We start from the raw sequence: 19,365 nt of genomic DNA on the forward strand, positions 1-19,365 counted from the left end.
TGTGTTTTGTTTGTCAGGCCAGATTCCCAGTGTGGTGAATGCGGATATGTTCGACCCGACTCTGACGCGTCTGGTGGCTGTAAACTCCATCTTCTTTAAAGGCCTCTGGAAGTCTCGTTTCCAGCCTCAAAACACCAAACCCCGGAGCTTCACTGCCGGAGACGGAAACACATACAAAGTGCCCATGATGTCCCAACTCTCCGTCTTCAACATGGGTGAGATTTTCTTCAGTTCTGCTCTCATATCAGGGTTGCCAGGTTTTCACAAAAAAGCATGGCCAACCAAACTAGCTCAAAACAAGCCCAGTCCCTAAATTCAAAATATGTTGTTCCCATGCGTAAAATAAATATTTTACATCACTGAATGCTTTATAGGTGGCATGGTGGCTCGGTGGTTAGCACTTTCGCCTCACAGCAAGTGGTTCGCTGGTTCGAGTCCCGGCTGGGCCAGTTGGCATTTCTGTGTGGAGTTTGCATGTTCTCCCCGTGTTGGTGTGGGTTTCCTTCGGGTGCTCTGGTTTCCCCCACAGTCCAAACACATGCGCTATAGGTGAATTGAATAAGCTAAATTGTCCATAGTGTATGAGAGTGTATAGATGTTTCCCTGTGATGGATTGCAGGCATCGCTGCGTAAAACATTTGCTGGATAAGTTGGCGGTTCATTCCGCTGTGGCAAACCTAGATTAATAAAGGGACTAAGCCGAAAAAGAAAATTAATGAATGAATAAAAAAACATCCCATGCACACAGCTCAAAAGTGGCACAATTCTGTGGGGAAATCACAGATCTGGCAACCCTGTCTCATAGTGCAATAAAAAAAAACTCCTGCCGTGTGATTCATGCTATTGTCTGATCGTGTTGAATTGTTTTCCAGAGACGTAGATGCTATAAAAACGTGGCTACTTTATAAACGGATGGGAATGTTGGAGTGTTTGAACTTTTACGATTGCTCATAAGCCAGCAGATGGGAATAAAACAGCGCAAAATGTGAATTAATTAAATGCAAACGCCAAGAGCGTCTGGCTATCGACTGAAGGATTTAATACATAAAAATGGCAATAAACGTCTGCGGTTTTACCAGTTTTGATACAAGAGCTTTATGGGCTGAATAAAGTGTTTTATAGAGGGCAGTGTTTGTAAAGTTCTTTTTTTTGAGGAATATTCATATATACTGAAATTTAGCTTCATAAGATTCATATTTAGTAGCTGGAAGATGCAGATTGGCTCTTAAAATTATGACTTAGTAAGGGTTTATTTTATATATCTGTTCATCTCATAACATTATTTGAAGGCTCATAATTAATAATGTATTATAATAAATTTGCCTTTGCCGGTGTCGATTTGTCCTACCTTGTCAGATTGTCCTACCTCCCGTCTAAAAGGGATATGCTACGCATCAGATTTTGCTACCAGTGTAAATTTTAATGTGGAGTAGTGTGATATGAAGCATTAAAGGGCACCTATGGTAAACAATCTACTTTTCAAGCTGTTTGGACAGACATGTGTGTAGGTATGGTGTATAGACAGTCATATTGGGGTGATATAAACACACCCAGTCCTTTTTTTTTCAATTTAACAACATAAAAACGGTGGACCAATTGGAGTAGTTTTGAGAGCGACCGCAATTTGATGTAGGAGTGCGGTCCCCCCCGCCCACCAATATTGATTGACAGCTGCGAGTTACCATATCCTCAGTTTATTTTTTTACGTCCGCCATTTTAGCGTGTGAGTCAAAGCGATGTCACCAAAGAAACACCCTTGCTCTATTTTTGGATGTTAAGCTCATTGGGTTCAACACAACAGCCTCCATTCTCTTCCTGCGAATGAGCAACAGAGATTTTACATTTAGCAGCCATTTGCAATGAACACGCAGTGAATGCAGCGTATCGAGGTCATTAAACATAGCTGATCCACCGAGTCTTTCAGCACTCTCTCCGAAATCACTCGATTGATCTCTGCTGGCGGATCAACGTTCACCACATGATCGCTCTCGTCGGCACCATTGTTTGTATCTTTAGGTGGTTTGCAAACATGTGTACTTTTCATTGCATCTTCCTTAAACTTCAGCCATTTGCATTTCTCGCAGTCACAGAAGCTCTGTGTCATCTCAACTAGTGCTGCTGTAAAGTTTGAGCGCGTTGCCTCGCGTGTGCGTCCCTCCATTGGAAATATCAAACTTGCCTTTACTTATACCCTCAGTCAAAGTTAATCCAGTGTGCGTGGTTATTAGTCTCAGTGCACAAGCTCGAAACTTTAAACTAACACACAGATGGCATAGCTTTGTTTAGTTGCCACAGTTTTGATCCGTGCAGAAACGCAGTGTTGAGAAGCCTTTTACAATTAATTAACTGTGACGAATTAAAGCGAGGATAATAGTGAAACCAGTTAATCATTTCATCCCTATACGGATGACGCATGCGTTGTTACACAGTGGCTGTAAAACTATACAAAGACACAAATGATTTTGTAACTACCACCCTGACACATTCTGGCGCATTAGGAATATTGATTCCTCAGCAGTCGTCTCTGCTTGGACTGTGTCCAAGTCGTACATGTACGACTGAATGCTGGTCCTCTCAATCATGTCGCTTCTCTCTGTCTGCCTGTCTGTTCCCTTACACAAAGCGGGGGAGCTCTTGGCTCCGCCCCCTTGTTAAGTTGGCGGGAAGTCGAAACTAATTTTCATTTGAAGCAACACAAACTTAAAACGAGGACCTGTGGACACGCCCCCAAAATGACACTTTTAACACATTTAAATAAAAAAATCTGAATTGTGTAACTAAACCTAAACTGGCACACTCAGAAGAACCATAATATTAATATTAAACCTTAAAAAAGGGTAAACTATGTGCCTTTTAATATCACCCTAATGCCTAACACCAACCTCAGAACCATTCAAATTCAGTGATGGTGGCATAATCTGTTGGGAAGGATAAAATGTCAGGACACCGGTTCCAGGACTCTGCGACTCTTTAATCCTGCTGATTGTTGTTGTTGTGTGTGTGCAGGTCAGGCCAGCACTCCAGATGGGCAGAAGTACATTGTTATTGAGCTGCCGTATCACGGGAACAGCATGAGTATGTTTATCGCTCTGCCTGTAGAAGATTCGACTCCTCTGTCCTCCATCCTGCCGCACATCTCCACCAGCACCATCCAGAGCTGGACCAAACTGATGAACCCCAGGAGGATGCGCCTGCTGATGCCAAAGTCAGACATCATGCTGATATTCACTCATTTGGGCTGTTCACACTTGAAATTGTTAACCCTGGGTCATTCTAAACTACAGATAGACATAATCCTGGGTTATCTGTAATCACTTTTCACACTGCTCATACAGTGCATCCGGAAAGTATTTATAGTGCTTCACTTTTTCCACATGTTTTTTTATGTGACAGCCTTATTCCAAAATGGATTAAATTCATTTATTTCCTCTACATTCTACACACAATCCCCCATAATGACAATGTGAAAAAAGAGTTTTTGAAGTTGTTGCAAATTTATTAAAAATATAAAAGCTGAAAGATCACATGTACATCAGTATTGACAGCCTTTGCTGTGAATCTCTAAATTGAGCTCAGGTACATTCTGTTTCCACTGATCATTCTTGAGACGTTTCAGCAGCTTAATTGGAGTTCACCTGTGGTTAATTAAGTTGATTGGACATGATTTGAAAAGGCATACACCTGTCTGTATAAGGTCCCAGGGTTGACAGTGCATGCCAAAGCACAAACCAAGCATGAAGACAAAGGAATTGTCTGTAGACCTCTGAGACAGGATTGTCTCGAGGCACAAGGCTGGGGAAGGTTACAGAAACATTTCTGCTGCTCTGAAAGTTCCAATGAGCACAGTGGCCTCCATCATCCGTAAGTGGAAGAGGTTTGGAGCCACCAGGACTCTTCCTAGAGCTGGCCGGCCATCTAAGCTGAGTGATCGGGGGAGAAGGGCCTTAGTCAGGGAGGTGATCAATAACCCGATGGTCACTCTTTGTGAGCTCCAGGAATCTTCTGTGAAGAGAGGAGAGCCTTACAGACGGAAACCACTCGCCGCCTGGAATTTGCCAAAAGGTATCTGAAGGACTCTCAGACCATCAAAAACTAAACTCTCTGGTCTGATGAGACTAAAATTGAACTCTTTGGAGTGAATGCCAGGCGTTACGTTTGGAGAAAACCAGGCAGCGCTCATCACCAGGCTAATACCATCCCTACAGTGAAGCATGGTGGTGGCAGCATCATGCTGTGGGGATGTTTTTCAGCAGCAGGAACTGGAAGGCTAGTCAGGATAGAGGGAAAGATGAATGCAGCAATGTACAGAGACATCCTGAATGAAAACCTGCTTCAGAGTGCTCTTTACCTCAGACTTAAAGCACATCCTCAAAATATCAATAGAGTGGCTTCACAACAACTCTGTAAATGTCCTTGAGTGGCCCAGCCAGAGCCCAGAGCTAAATCCTATTGAACATCTCTGGAGAGATCTGAAAATAGCTGTACACCGTCACTTCCCACCCAACCTGATAGAGCTTGAGAGGTACTGCAAAGAGGAATGGGCAAAATTCCCAAAGACAGGTGTGCCAAGCTTGTGGCATCAAGGTACATTAACAAAGTATTGAGCAAAGGCTGTCAATACTGATGTACATGTGATTTTTCAGCTTTTTTATTTTAATAAATTTGCAAGTTTCAAAAACTCTTTTTTCACATTGTCATTATGGAGTATTGTGTGTAGAATGTTGAGGAAATAAATTAATTTAATCCATTTTGGAATAAGGCTGTAACATATATATAAAAATGTGTAAAAGGAATACTTTTCGAGTTCACTGTACATGGGGTTATAAATACAATATATATTAAATAAATTACCAATAAATATTTGTAACTTATTTTATTTCAGCTTTTTTCATATTCCAAAAACAATCCAAAAATGATCAAATGAAGTGAACGTGTGCTGACTCTGAGAGTGCTGTATGTAGTTCATTGTTTCTTTTCTTCTTTGCTCAGATTCACAGTCGAGCAGGAGGTGGATCTGGAGAGTCCTCTTAAAGCTCTGGGAATCAAAGATATCTTTGACCAGAACAAGGCGGATTTCAGACACCTGAGTGAGTGACACCTGTCCATCATACTCAAAATTTTCTTCATGTACAGTGCTCAGCGTAAATGAGTACACCTCCTTTTGAAAATGAATATTTTTATGCATTTTAGTGAATACTAGAGATGCAACTGTTCTCTGTAAAAAAAATAACAAATCGTATCATCTCATTGTCCTCCCACGGTTCGGTGCGCCCTGTGATCCATGGTTCAGAATATGCATTATTATTATTGGTTTGGTGATACAAACAACTGCAACAAAGAAAAAAAAAATCTGCCTTTTGGATTCTTCCGATTACCTTTCACATGTCTGTGACCTGCCCAATCATCTCTTAGTATGTAAATATGTTGTGGACATCACGTTTTCTCAAGTGTGTGTGTAGCTTCTGAAAGTGCAGCATGGCAAGTGAAGGAGATAAAGCGCACACAAAAGCACAGGTGAGACCAAAACACAGCAGATTGTAGTCAGTGTTTCAACACACACTGTAAATTCAGACAGACACAAAAAAAAAAAAACGAATGCTGATTTTTGTTGTTTGTGTTGCAAAGATAGCCTAGATCAGTGGTCTCTAACAGGCAGATTGAGGTCCATGTCCAGACCCAGAAGTGTCTCATACGGACCCGGACATACAGCCTAATGACAGCGCGCAGGTCTACTTCTGCAGTCGCGCTCCCGCTGAGTATTTTTCCGCATTCGATTGTTCCTGCTATTTATTTATTTCACCTGATGTCTGCTAAGAAAAGTTTTCTTCTCGACTGACTGTTCCCACTGAATTAAAAGAGAAGCCCTCTCTTTGGTTAAGGTTTACTTTCATGGTGTTGATAAGTGATAATGGTGCTCTCTGGGATGATACTAAACATGCGTTGTAAATAAATATCCCTTATTCATCAGGGGTTGCCACAGCGGAATAGACCACCAGTTATTCCAGCATATGTTTTATGCAGCGGATGCCCTTCCAGCTGCAACCCAATATTGGGAAACACCCGAAGGAGAATGAATGAATGATTATTTGCTTACCAGAATTTTTTAGATTAGATTAGATTCAACTTTATTGTCATTACACATGTACAAGTACAAGGCAACGAAATGCAGTTTAGGTCTAACCAGCAGTGCAATAGCAGCAAGTGCAGGATACAGGTATAAGTTATAAAGTGCAGTTATAGAAAAACTATGGTGATATTTACAGATGGATGTACTATCAACATTATATACAGGTTGTATTAGCTATGAACAGATTTACAATAAATGAATATATGTACAGGATGCTATTAATAGCAGAAGTGTGCAGATAGATAAACATAATTACAAATGTCCATGTGCTGTGGGTATGTCCAGTTCAAATAAATGAATCAGTGCAATGAATATGTGCAAACTTTAAATGTGCAAATGTTAAATAGTGCAGTGATTGTGAGGAGTATAAGTTAGAGGAGTGTGGGGGGTGTATTGGGGGGACAAATAAGTCAGTGAGGGGCAGAGTTCAAAAGGAAGACAGCTCTGGGGAAAAAGCATCCAGTGTCGACATTACATCCAGTGTCGACCAAAGCAACGTTTAGGGTTTGAACTGCTTACATGATCTACTCTGCAAACCTTTTAAGCAATGTTTAAACTTTATTTATTTATTTATTTCACAACAAGGGACAGTATATTCCATGAAAATGCCTATAGAATCTGGAATGGCGTTAAACACAAACAAAGAAACTAAAATAACATTAGTGTGAGGTGATGAGGATGATTTTGATGTTGGTTGTTGAGTGTGAAATTGAGCCGCGTGAATCACGTCTCTCCGTGGAGTGTGAACACGAGTGTTATTTTTACAGAGACGCTTCTCCACAGAGCCGTCATTCACCACTAACTTTAACCTGAATCACAAAGAGCAGTGAATCATCCTGGCTTTTCACTTTGAACTGCGGCGAAAAGATAAATAAGGCAAAGCCTGAAGTCATAGTTCACCCAGAAATTAAATCTGTCATCGTTTACTCGCCCACATGTTGGAATTTGGTTTATATTTATGGCTCACAAATGGATAGCAGACAAAAACTGCCTCTGGAATACAAAAAAAGAGGCATTAAAGCTATTTTAGGAGCTTAACAGACTATGAAATGTTTGTATCCTGCGCTATATGGGAATTGAGTAAGCTAAATTGACCATAGTGTATGTGTGTGTGTGTGTGTGTGAATGCAAAAGTGTTTGGATGTTTCCAAGTGTTGGGTTGCGGCTGGAAGGGCATCCGCTGTGTAAAACATATATGCTGCTCTGGTCCAAAGACATGCGGTACAGGTGAATTGGGTGGGCTAAATTGTCCGTAGAGTGTGAGTGAGTGTGTGAATGAGTGTGTATGGATGTTTCCCAGAGATGGGTTGCAGCTGGAAGGGCATTCGCTGCGTAGAACGTGCTGGATAAGTTGGCGGTTCATTCCACTGTGGCGACCCCTGATTAATAAAGGGACTAAGCCGAAAAGAAAATTAATGAATGTCTCATAATTTGGAGATGAAAAGTCAACATGTCTGGCCTGAATAGTAATAAATATTTGATATTACGATGATTATGAAGATATTTGTCTTACAAGTATGTAGTTGTCATAAATGTGATGTTTTGTCTTATAATTATGAGTTGGTTTTGACACAACTTTTAGACTTTTATCAAAATTATGACAAATTAATGTTCATAATAGACTAAATAAAATAATGAGACAAAAGCAGGCTTCAAATAGATTTTAAAAAGTCATAATACCTTATAATATTGAGATTAAAAGTCCAAAGGTATGGCCTAAAATAGTCATAGATCTTTGATATTAGGAATACTATAAAGATATTTGTCTTACAAAAATGTAGTTATTTTATGTAATAAATCTGATTTTGTCTTATAATTTAAAAAAATGCTTTGTCTTATAATTATAAGTTGGTGTCTCATAGTTTAGACCTTTTTTTGTCAACTTCTAGACTTTTCTAGGCTTTTATCAAAATTATGACAAATTAACATTAATAAAAGACAAAAACGGGCTCCAAATAGATTTTCAAATGTCATATCTTATAATATAGAGAAAATTAAAAGTGTATGTGGCCTAAATAGTCATAGATCTTTGATATTAGGAATACTATAAAGATATTTGTCTTATAAAAATGTAGTTATGTCATAAATCAGATTTTGTCTCATATTTATAAGTTGGTGTCTCATAGTTTAGACCTTTTTGTGATAATTTTTTTTATCTCATGAATAAGACTTGTCACCTTTATTAAATTAATGACAAATAAATATTAATAATAGACTAAATAAAATGACAAGAGACAAAAACAGGTTCCAGACATTAATAAAATCTCATAATTTTGAGATAAAAAGTCTACATTTCTGGCCTAAATAGTAATAAATAATTGATATTAAGACGATTATAAAAATATTTTTCTTACAAAAATGTAGTTATTTTAGGTAATAAATATGTGTTTTGTCTTATAATTATAAGTTGGTGTCTCATACACTGAAAACAGTGTTGCATGCAAAACTGTTGCAAACAATTTATTTGTGTTGAATTTAAACAAACAAATTAAATTTAACAATGTTCAACTTAATTTGTTTAAATTCAGCCCAAATAAATTGTTTACAACCACTTAACGTAAAAAAATTGAGTAAATCCAAGGAATCATGTTTGAAGAATTTTTTTCAGTGTAGTTTAGACCTTTTTTGTCAACTTCTAGACTTTTCTAGTCGTTTATCACAATTATGACGAATTAACATTAATAATAGACAAGAACTGGCTCCAAATAAATTTTAAAATGTCATATCTTATAATATTGAGAAAATTAAAAGTGTATGTGGCCTGAACAGTCATAGTTTTTTGATATTAAGAGTACCATAAAGATATTTGTCTTACAAAAATGTAGTTATGTCATAAATGGGATGTTTTGTCTTATAATTATGAGTTGGTGTCTCATAGTTTAGACCTTCTAGAACTTCTAGACTTGAGGCTTTAAATAAAATGATGACAAATTAATATTCATAATAGACTAAATAAAATAAGACCAAACAGGTTCCAAATAGTTTAAACAAATTCATTATATCTCATAATATTGAGATAAAAAGTCAACATTTGGTCTAAATAGTAATAAATATTTGACATTAAGACGATTATAAAGATATTTGTCTTACAAAAATCTAGTTATGTCATAGGTTTGATGTTTTGTCTTAAAATTATAGGCTGGTGCCTCCATAGTTTAGACCTTTTTGTCATCATTTTTTGTCTCCTCAATCAGACTTGAGACATTTTTATTAAATTATGACAAATTAATAATAATAAATGACTAAACAATGACTTAATGACTTAACAAATGTCTTAATATTCATCTTAATGTCTCATAAATTCAATTTAGTATCTCTACTTTGCATTTTTCTGTGGTAATGTCATGCCAAAACTAAATTTAAAGTGCCCATATTATACATGAAATAGGGTCATATTTAGGTTGTAAGGGTCTCCAACAACAGTCTAATATGCATGCAAGGTCAAAAAACACTTTGATGGTCTTATAATCTGCATTTATTTTTACCTAATTATCCCAACGACTCCCATATGAATCGTTCAGCGATTCATTTGTTCCCAACCCCCTCCTCAGCGCGAAGCTAATCTGCGCTGATTGGACCGATGACAGCCTGCTGCGATTGGTCGACAGTGACAGGCTTCAGCACGAGACAGAGTGAAATGCCCAGCTGGTAATCAACTATATAAAAGTAGTCACAGTGCACACACGCTTCATAGTGTAAGGCTTTTTTCACACACACACAACCCTCCTCAGAAGAACTGGGGAGATCGACGCGAGTCTCTCTCTCTCCCTCTCCCTCTCTCTCTCTCTCACACACACACACACAACGCTCCTCAGAAGAACTAGGGAAAGCGACGCGAGTCACTCTCTCTCTCTCTCTCTCTCTCTCTCTCTCTCTCTCTCTCTCTCTCTCTCTCTCTCTCTCTCACACACACACGCACACAACGCTCCTCAGAAAAACTAGGGAAAGCGACGCGAGTCTCTCTCTCTCTCTCTCTCTCTCACACACACACACACACAACGCTCCTCAGAAGAACTAGGGAAAGCGACGCGAGTCTCTCTCTCTCTCTCTCTCACACACACACAACGCTCCTCAGAAGAACTAGGGAAAGCGACGCGAGTCTCTCTCTCTCTCTCTCTCTCACACACACACACACACACACACAACGCTCCTCAGAAGAACTAGGGAAAGCGACGCGAGTCTCTCTCTCTCTCTCTCTCTCTCTCTCTCTCACACACACACACACACAACGCTCCTCAGAAGAACTAGGGAAAGCGACGCGAGTCTCTCTCTCTCTCTCTCTCTCACACACACACACACACACAACGCTCCTCAGAAGAACTAGGGAAAGCGACGCGAGTCTCTCTCTCTCTCTCTCTCTCACACACACACACACACACAACGCTCCTCAGAAGAACTAGGGAAAGCGATGCGAGTCTCTCTCTCTCTCTCACACACACACACACACAACGCTCCTCAGAGGAACTAGGGAAAGAGTCTCCTGTCTCCTAGCTTACGATCGATCTCCATAGCAACGACAAACGGCAGTGGAACGCGAGCTCACAAAAGCCTTTAACGTTAAATCCGTAAACAAAGCGGCAAGCGTCGCGTTTTTAACGTGGCTTACATGTGATAAGAGAATATAAAGAGTAACCGCGTGTACTGTACCAGGTTAACAAGTAACAAAACACAATAAATACATAATTTGCAAGTTAAACGAGGCAACAATTTTAATCACACTTACTTACACTAGTGAATAAACCTCAACCACTGACTCTTCACAGTTCACAACTCATCTTTGGGTAGAGACTGTCAATATTATCCATCTGAGCACAGCTTGACTTCATTCGACCGGCGGCGTCTGTGTGTGTGTGTCTAGTGTTTTTTCTGTGTTAGTGGGCGGGGCCGCAGGTTTCAAATCTCCCTGGTTTGCGCGCGTAACTACTGGCGAGGCTTGTGTTTCGTGGCTGCGTCATCGCGAAACACCTAATGACTCGTTATCAAGACGACTCGTTTGAAGCACTATGAGTCGACTCTTTTATAGATGAATCAATAGTTTTAAACACTGTACACTTACAGATTTAAGCCTTAGCTGGATATTTCACTTCACTTAGAGCTGTGTTACACACTACATGGAAGGGCATTTTCAAAAAGCCATAATATGGGCTCTTTAATATATTTTTCAATTTGACTTTCACCATCTCAACTTTTAATCCATCACATAATTATGACTATCACAGTTTCAACATTTTATTTCAAAATTATCATCTATTAAAACGTTTTAAATGACTTTTCTCAATATAAATATCAGAAAAAGCACATAAATGATCATCTGTAGAAAGAAAGGAGAAAAGCAAATATGAACTCATACCAAAGTATTAAGAAAGAGGATTGCTTTGAGAGCTAGAAGAAGGAAGAAAGAGGTTTTGTAAGCAGTGGAGGCCAAAAGTTTCACAAAGAGTTTCTCAAACCGGATGTGCGGTGGTTAACTGTGGTCTGAAGTGTTGATCTGATGCCCCTATGTGGCGAATAATGGAATTACATCTCCTTTTAAAGGGATAGTTCACCTAAAAATGAGAATTCTGTCATCATTTACTCATCCGCCATATGTGCAAAACCCGAGTTTCTTACTTCTGTTGATCACCTAAGGATGATATACTAAAGAATGCTTGAAAAAAAATAGCCATTGACTTCTATAGTGTGTATTGCTTTCTGTTTGTACAATGGAAGTCAACATGGCATAGATAAATTCATAATATGTAGAACGCCCTGAATGTGAGTAGATGAGGAAATTGTAATTTTTTTGTTTGTTTTTGTTAACGTTTAAAGGTGCTGTATGTAAGTTTGTGACTCTTCTAAAGCATAAAACCACCATAATGTTTGCAGATATTTCAGAAACATGCTAAGTGAACATTCTTGTTTATCTGAAAACAATGCTGTGAGGGACCAAGCCAGCAGGCAGTAAGGGGCATACAAAAAGATGTTCAAAATAATTATTTTTAATAGTCAAAAAAGTGTACACAAAATTTCAACAAATAAATAAATGAAACGATTAAACCAATTGAAAAATCAATAAACTAAATAGTAGCAGACATGCATGCAGTCATTTTGACCAATACAGTAATTAAAGGTAGAAATGCTCAGTTCTTTACTGTCATTTAAAAAAATAACAACGTTAGAAAGAAATACACAGATATTATGAAACGTCAGGGTGTTATAGATCTGCTAATTGTATTTAAAAGAATTATTAAATTACAAAAATTCAAAACTCTCTGACTGCCTCAGTAGTTCTAGTGTTAAAGCCACATCTATCCACTTGAACCTTGCTGATGAGCGATTGATCCGCTGATGCATGACGATGTTTTTAAATGCTCCCTTTAAAGCTTGAAACGCTGTCAGTGATGTCATCAGCATACAAGCAGCCAATAGTGTTCAGCTTTTTCTGATGGCTCCTCCTTCAAAATTTCATTGGCTGTGGTTTGGTAGCTGGACTGAGCTGTTGGGGAATGAGTTGTTGTCAGATCATGCAGTGTGTGACCCCCCGCTCTTGTGGATCATTTACGTAGTGTCACGTAGTGTGAACACCACAGCGATTTAAAAGACACAAAATCAAGTCATGTAGTGTGAACGGCACAGCGATCTGCTGATGTATAAGGTCATGTAGTGTGAACTAGGCTTAAGTCGGACCACAACCAGAACCTCCGCCATTCCTCACTGGCACTGCAGCATGGTAACTTTAACTCAAAGAAAACTTAATTATCAAAACATACAGTACAGAAAACTAATTTTATGTGCACCCAAAATAGTAATAAATGTACTGTAAATAATAAAGTAATGCAAAACCGGAACAGTGTATTATTTTAACCAAATATGAAAGAAACGAAATGTATAAACACAATAACTCAATTTAACTAAACCAATAAATAAGCCTAATGTGTATATGTAAAGGTGGATGCATGTGCGCATGCATGCCTCACTCTCAATGTGTGGCCGCCACAAGGGCCATCACAAATGCTATTCAAAGTTATTCTGCTTTAAAAATGGTAATTACATGCCGGAACGTCTGTCTTTGTTTTGGTCATTTAACCCGCCCAATGCCAGTTTAGCCAGTTAGATTTCATCAGCCCGGGTTGCCTTGGTGGAAAACTGTATTTCATTCATTCAGTCAGTCAGGAAGGCTTTTAAAGTATGCATCCGTGACTGAAATGCGACCTCCGGTGGACAATAGCAGACTCTGAAATGAGACGCAGATTCAGAGTTCCACATGAGGTTATTAATGAGCAAATAATATAAATATTACGACTGTAAACATTAGGTGAGCAGGTTACATTGTAGCCCCCATTTCCTAACAACACGCTACATGACGAGATTTGCAGCAATAAACAATTTGGCTGTTTGCGCCAGACGAAACACGACAGAAATTTAAATACAGCCATTCAGAAGCACAGAATAGTGCCCTCACTGCACTCCCAACGAAATGGTACGGTTTACAACCTAATTAATACATATTAAACCTCTTGAACATTATTAAATGTACATGCTGAATCACGTGTTGGTGTCAATCTGGCAACCTGCGCTTGCGTGTGTTTTGAAACAAACACACTAGTGCAATACCTAGTTCAACCACTGGGTGACAAACTTGCATACTGCACCTTTAAATGAAATTCGCTTGGCTTATTGAAGTTTTGTGCTCTTAGACTTTTTTCCATTTGTGTGTAAACCAGGTTCAGAGTCCATCTACGTGTCCAAAGCCCTTCAGAAAGCCAAGATAGAGGTCAATGAGGACGGAACCAAAGCCTCTGCCACCACATGTGAGTTACTGTGTCACTTGTTAAAATAGTCACATATTTTTATGTGGTTAACAGGACGGTGCATTACATTGGAGAATTGTGATTCAGACAGTTTAAAGGTCCCGTGAAGTGCTTTGAAATGTGCATTTTATTATTCGACGTTTGACGTAGGGGTGGCGCAGTAGGTAGTGCTGTCGCCTCACAGCAAGAAGGTCGCTGATTCGAGCCTCGGCTGGGTCAGTTGGCGTTTCTGTGTAGAGTTTGCATGTTCTCCCCGCGTTCGCGTGGGTTTCCTCCGGGTGCTCCGGTTTCCCCCACAGTCCAAAGACATGCAGTACAGGTGAATTGGGTAGGCTAAATTGTCCGTAGAGTGTGAGTGAGTGTGTGAATGAGTGTGTATGGATGTTTCCCAGTGGTGGGTTGCAGCTGGAAGGGCATCCGCTGCGTAGAACATGTGCTGGGTAAGTTGGCGGTTCATTCCGCTGTGGCGACCGTGGATTAATAAAGGGACTAAGCCGAAAAGAAAATGAATGAATGAATGAATGAATGTTTGACGTAATCTGAACTAAAACCTAAAGAAAGCACGGTACTTATAGTAGCTCCTCCCCTTTTAAAAAAAAACTGCCAAAAGCGTTGTTGTTATCACAGTTCTGCCAGTAGGAGTGGTTGAACTCAAGCACATCAAATGAAAATATTGTAGGGGGCGGAGCATGTCTACAGAGCATTTGATTGGTCAGAAGATTTGATGAGAAACTGAAGTATGAGGTGACGATAATGAAACTGTTGATCCATTTAGGTGGAAGTGACAAACTTAAAGCTTTGGATGTTTTTATTTTCTAAATGCTGATGTTGTCACTGTTTTGAAGCACACTAGATATCCTTAAGACTAACATAATGAATCTAACACCTAAGAGTATTATTATAATTTCACAGAACCATTAATTATGACCACAAAACCAGATTTATTTGAATTCTACACTGAAATGTTAATACAGACTCTGCATTAATGTTAGAAACCGAGTCTGATGTGCTTTAGCTCAAACATTCTGATTGGCCGAGCTGTGATGTAAACAGAACACTATTGGCTGTTTTTAAAAAGGGGGAGGAGCTACTCTCTATATGTTCCGCCCTAGCTTCATGTTTCAATAGAAATGTGCTATATGCACAGCTAGTGTGGTTCAGCCACTTCTGCTGAATGGTTGATGTGACTATTTTCAATGTCATGAAGTTCATTTAACAGCATCGTTAAAATACAGGCAGTTAAATAGAATTAAGCAATCATTTAGTTGTTTAATCATAAAACAAGATGAAAGACCATTTAAACACAAGCACCGTCAGGAGCAGAAGGTGATCGCAGAAACCCAGTGGAAATGCTGTGGTAAACTACATTTCAGTTTTTCAAAGACATGGTGTGGAACAATGGAATTGAGACCCACTTTATATCGTATATCAATCAGGCAGTGAAGATCACTGAATTCAAACAAACCAGATCTTGAAAATAGTGAGTTTATAATGGCATGACTGTTACCAAGAAGTGACCGAACTGGTATATTCCAAATCAAAAGTCTCCATGCATAGACCACATTTTCACAAGTTAAGCAAAGCTGCACATTTCAGTGTGCTTTGAAGAGAACTTTAATGTCAGCAGCTCATAATGTGTGTGTTTTCAGCTGTAATCCTACACGCTCGATCCTCTCCGCCATGGGTGACTGTGGACAGACCGTTCCTGTTTCTCATCAGACACAATTCTTCAGGTACACACACACACACACGCACACACACACACACATTAGTGATGTTCAAATAATTTAATTAAAGTGGGAACTGTGGGTTGGAAAAAAAAACAATCGCGGGTCCCCCTTTTATTAAATGATTTGACCTGGGGCGGGTAAAGAAATTGTCACTTTATTTGCGGGGTGGGTCAAATGTCCATGTATGTTGTGTCCAATTCTCTATAGCCTATATTAATATTTGGGAATATCAATTTTCATAATTTATTAAGTTCTTTGATAAGGTTACAATACTTTTTCATGCAAATAGTGAGATTTTGGCCTTTTTGGCTTTCCATAAAGTGTTTTCTTCAGGCTAATGTAGTTCAGTCTTTATATGCACATGACATACAGTTGAAGTCAGAATTATTCGCCCTCCTGTTCATTTTGTTTTCTTTTTCAAATATTTCCCAAATGATCTTTAACAGAGGAAGGAATTTTAAACAGTATTTCCTATAATATTATTTCTTCTGGAAAAAGTCATTTTTTTATTTTGGCTAGAATAAAAGCAGTTTTAAACTTTTTTTAAATATTTTAAGGTCAATATTATTAGCCTCCTTAAAGGGCCATGAACGCCCCCGTCTCTCTTTCCACACCTGTAGTTTGAAAAAAGTCAGGAAAGTGGGTGAGTCCAGCTTTGTTTAAATGGGAGTGTCGAGTGGTGAAAGAGGGAAAATGGTCATTTCGGTACGAGCACGCGCTGATTTTCAGAGGCAACACAAAAACAGAAGTAGAGGAGAAAGACTGACTATGTTTACATGGACATCAGTAATCAAATTATTTGCCAAATTATTATTTTGTCGGCTTTAACTGCAGTTTGGCACTTTCACTTTTATTCAAGAACATTTCATGTATGCCCCCCGTGACAAACGAGATATTGGATGTTATAGGAATGTTTACTACCGCACACCGTATGGAAGAAAAAAACACCCTCCGCGTTTCTTGGTAACTTAGATGCACTCGGCAAGCTGTGTGTGTATAAACTATCCTGTCACAAAATGCGTCGAAAATCCTACACAATAGTGATAGTTTAATTTAGGTGTTTACATGTTTACATTCAGAGAGCAGCATTTACAGCGGATCTTTCAGTGCATAATATTGTAGTGATGTTAACGTACTGTAAACGCAGTAACTAAATCATTTTGACCAAAGGTATGTCTTTAAAAACTGAAAGAGTACTGCTGACGATACGAACTAACTTTACCATCTGAATAAACATAAACACTGATCACACACTTACCAAATCTGTAGAGAGAAGACAATCAACATGAACTGGAGCCGCGTCTTTTTCTAAAAGAAGGCGAGTAGCAAATCTTCATTTCACCATTTCCAGATGCGAATAGCTCTCGGGGAAAAAATGCTCTCTACAAACCTATTTTTGTCGCTTGTTAGCAGACCACTGTAATCCACACATGAGTCCAGCTGCGCTCTCATAGCGGGGAAAGGAAAACAAAACTTTCGTTGCAGCACATTTATAAACGCAACACTGACGACCCATGTCTCCAAACAATTCTTCTCCTTCCACTGGTTTTAATTACGGTTGGCAACACAACATGGTGTCTCTCTGCTGTCTGAACACTGTAAAAGGTAACAACAGTCTTCGAAGCTATCATGCATACTAATGAAGTTGCACCTCCTACACAATAGAGTGCGCTGATTGGTTTGATTAAACCAAGTCTATCTCATGAATTATTAATAAAAACTCAACGACGTCATGTTGTACCCACCGGTACAGTCATCCAGTCTACATGCTGGGATTTACACAGAGATCTAATCGCCGTGACGCACCTTTAAAGATTTCTTTTTAAACCAGAAGAACAAATTTGCTCTAAACAACGCAAAAACAGCCAGTTTTCACTTTTTAGTGAAATATATGTGTCCTAATAATGTTTATAGCAGCGTGGGAGACATATATGACTGTCAACAACTCAAAACATGTGTTTTGGTGTTTCATGACCCTTTAAGCAATATATTTTTGATTGTCTACAGAACAAACCACTGTTATACAATGACTTGTCTATATGACTTGTCTAATTAGTCTAATTAACCAAGCTAAGCTGAATACTAGTGTCTTGAAGAATATCTAGTCTAATATTATGTGCTGTCATTTACCTCAAATCTCATCTCACTCTTTTTTTTTCAGGAACCATCCTATTTGCCGGCCAGATCAACAAACCTTGAACACACACACACACACACGCACGCACACACACACACACACACACACACACACACACACACACACACACAAACACACACAAATACAGATGAATATATTACTTTTGTCTACTTTTTGACTGCGTGTTCCTTTGTCTTTTTACGCTCGTCTTTGTATTAAGACTCCAGGTTATTTGCAATCTTGGAGAGCTTTTTGTAAGATTTTATACGTAGTTTCTTAATGCAAGTTTTTCTCACTTTAATGTGACCAACCTTTGTTTAACATTAACTGAGATGGCTACTTTGTCCTTAATAAAGGTTTATTCAGTTGATTAGTCATCTAACGATGCATTTCCCTGCATTAATGTCATATTTTATTAAATGATGTTCTTCTGCTGCTTCAGCTTGTTTTGTTTTTTTCATTTTACAGCATATGATGTTTATTTAATAAAGGATATTCAAGTTAGTTTGTGGCTTTTGTAGAGTTTTTTTGTACTTTGTTCATATTAAATGGTATTAAGACATAAGAAAGTAATAAAAATATTAATAATTTTATATAGTATTATATAAGCATATTATTAATAATTAATAATAATTTCTTTTTTTCAGCCATTTGAATCATTTTGTCCGGAGACTTCTGGTCTCATTCACTTCCAAATGTTTTTAGACGTTAAAAACAGCTCGTTTTGCTGCTTGATGTTGAAAACTGAGATGTCCTTGTTATATTATTCTATTTTGTCTGTATTGTCATGCGAACACTTGTTTGTAGAGTAAGTAGTTTGACCATTTTCAGCCGTTTATTACTCCTAATCATTTCTCCCAAAGGCAACTGAATCGGAAGTTCTAAAACAATCGCAAAAACGAGTCCATTTCCGCATTGAAGAATAAGGTCAATAGCAATTTTCTGGACACTCAAAGCGCTTTACATATTTTTAGGGGGGGAATCTCCTCATCCACCACCTGTATGCAGCATCCACCTGGCCAGGACGCACACCACACACCAGCTGATTGGTGCAGAGGAGACATAAAGCCAGTTATGATATGGGGATGGTTAGGAGGCCATGATGGACAGAGGCCAGGTTTTTGAAGGACATCCCGAGATTTTTAAGGACCTCGGTTTAACATCTCATCTGAAAGACAACTCTCACTGAGCAGTAAAGAGTCCCGTTCACTATACTGGGGTATTAGGACCCACATAGACCCACATAGACCACTTCCGGCAGCAACCTAGCTTTCCCATGCGGTCTCCTACTGACCAGGCGCAGCCTTGCTTAGCTTCAATAGGCAACCATGTGAGAGTTGCAGAGAGCAAGCTGCCAGCAATATTGATTATTACAAAGCAAATTTGCTAAATTAATTCTAAGTAAAATCAAATAATTATGATTAAAAGACTACATGTATATTGTATTTATTATAATGTTGATCAGAATTCTTATAACTAGTTAAAATGTATACTAATAAAAGAATAATATAGGTTACTCTGCTAGCACTCTAGTTTCAATAATTTATACTACATTTATGTTATATGTAGTGTGTATATATA

General features: G+C 38.6%; 1 protein-coding gene across 2 annotated transcripts in view; it reads left to right on the forward strand.

Annotated features, from left to right (window-relative positions):
• Window positions 1-18,288, forward strand: part of serpine2 (serpin peptidase inhibitor, clade E (nexin, plasminogen activator inhibitor type 1), member 2) — a 34,724-nt gene extending 16,436 nt beyond the window's left edge. Inside the window, exons 4-10 of one of the 2 annotated variants that reach the window (XM_056474147.1) lie at window positions 18-215; window positions 3,007-3,205; window positions 4,990-5,087; window positions 13,831-13,917; window positions 15,567-15,650; window positions 17,809-17,864; window positions 17,917-18,288. In XM_056474147.1, the coding sequence (XP_056330122.1) occupies window positions 18-215; window positions 3,007-3,205; window positions 4,990-5,087; window positions 13,831-13,917; window positions 15,567-15,650; window positions 17,809-17,846 (704 nt within the window). In that variant the 3' untranslated portion in view covers window positions 17,847-17,864; window positions 17,917-18,288. Of the gene's footprint in view, window positions 1-17; window positions 216-3,006; window positions 3,206-4,989; window positions 5,088-13,830; window positions 13,918-15,566; window positions 15,651-17,808 lie in introns of both variants that reach the window. The other variant, XM_056474146.1, reaches the window with a different exon arrangement.
• The last annotated feature ends 1,077 nt before the right edge of the window (window positions 18,289-19,365 follow it).

The sequence above is a fragment of the Danio aesculapii genome, chromosome 15 (assembly GCF_903798145.1).
Source record: "Danio aesculapii chromosome 15, fDanAes4.1, whole genome shotgun sequence".
Classification (NCBI taxonomy): domain Eukaryota; kingdom Metazoa; phylum Chordata; class Actinopteri; order Cypriniformes; family Danionidae; genus Danio; species Danio aesculapii.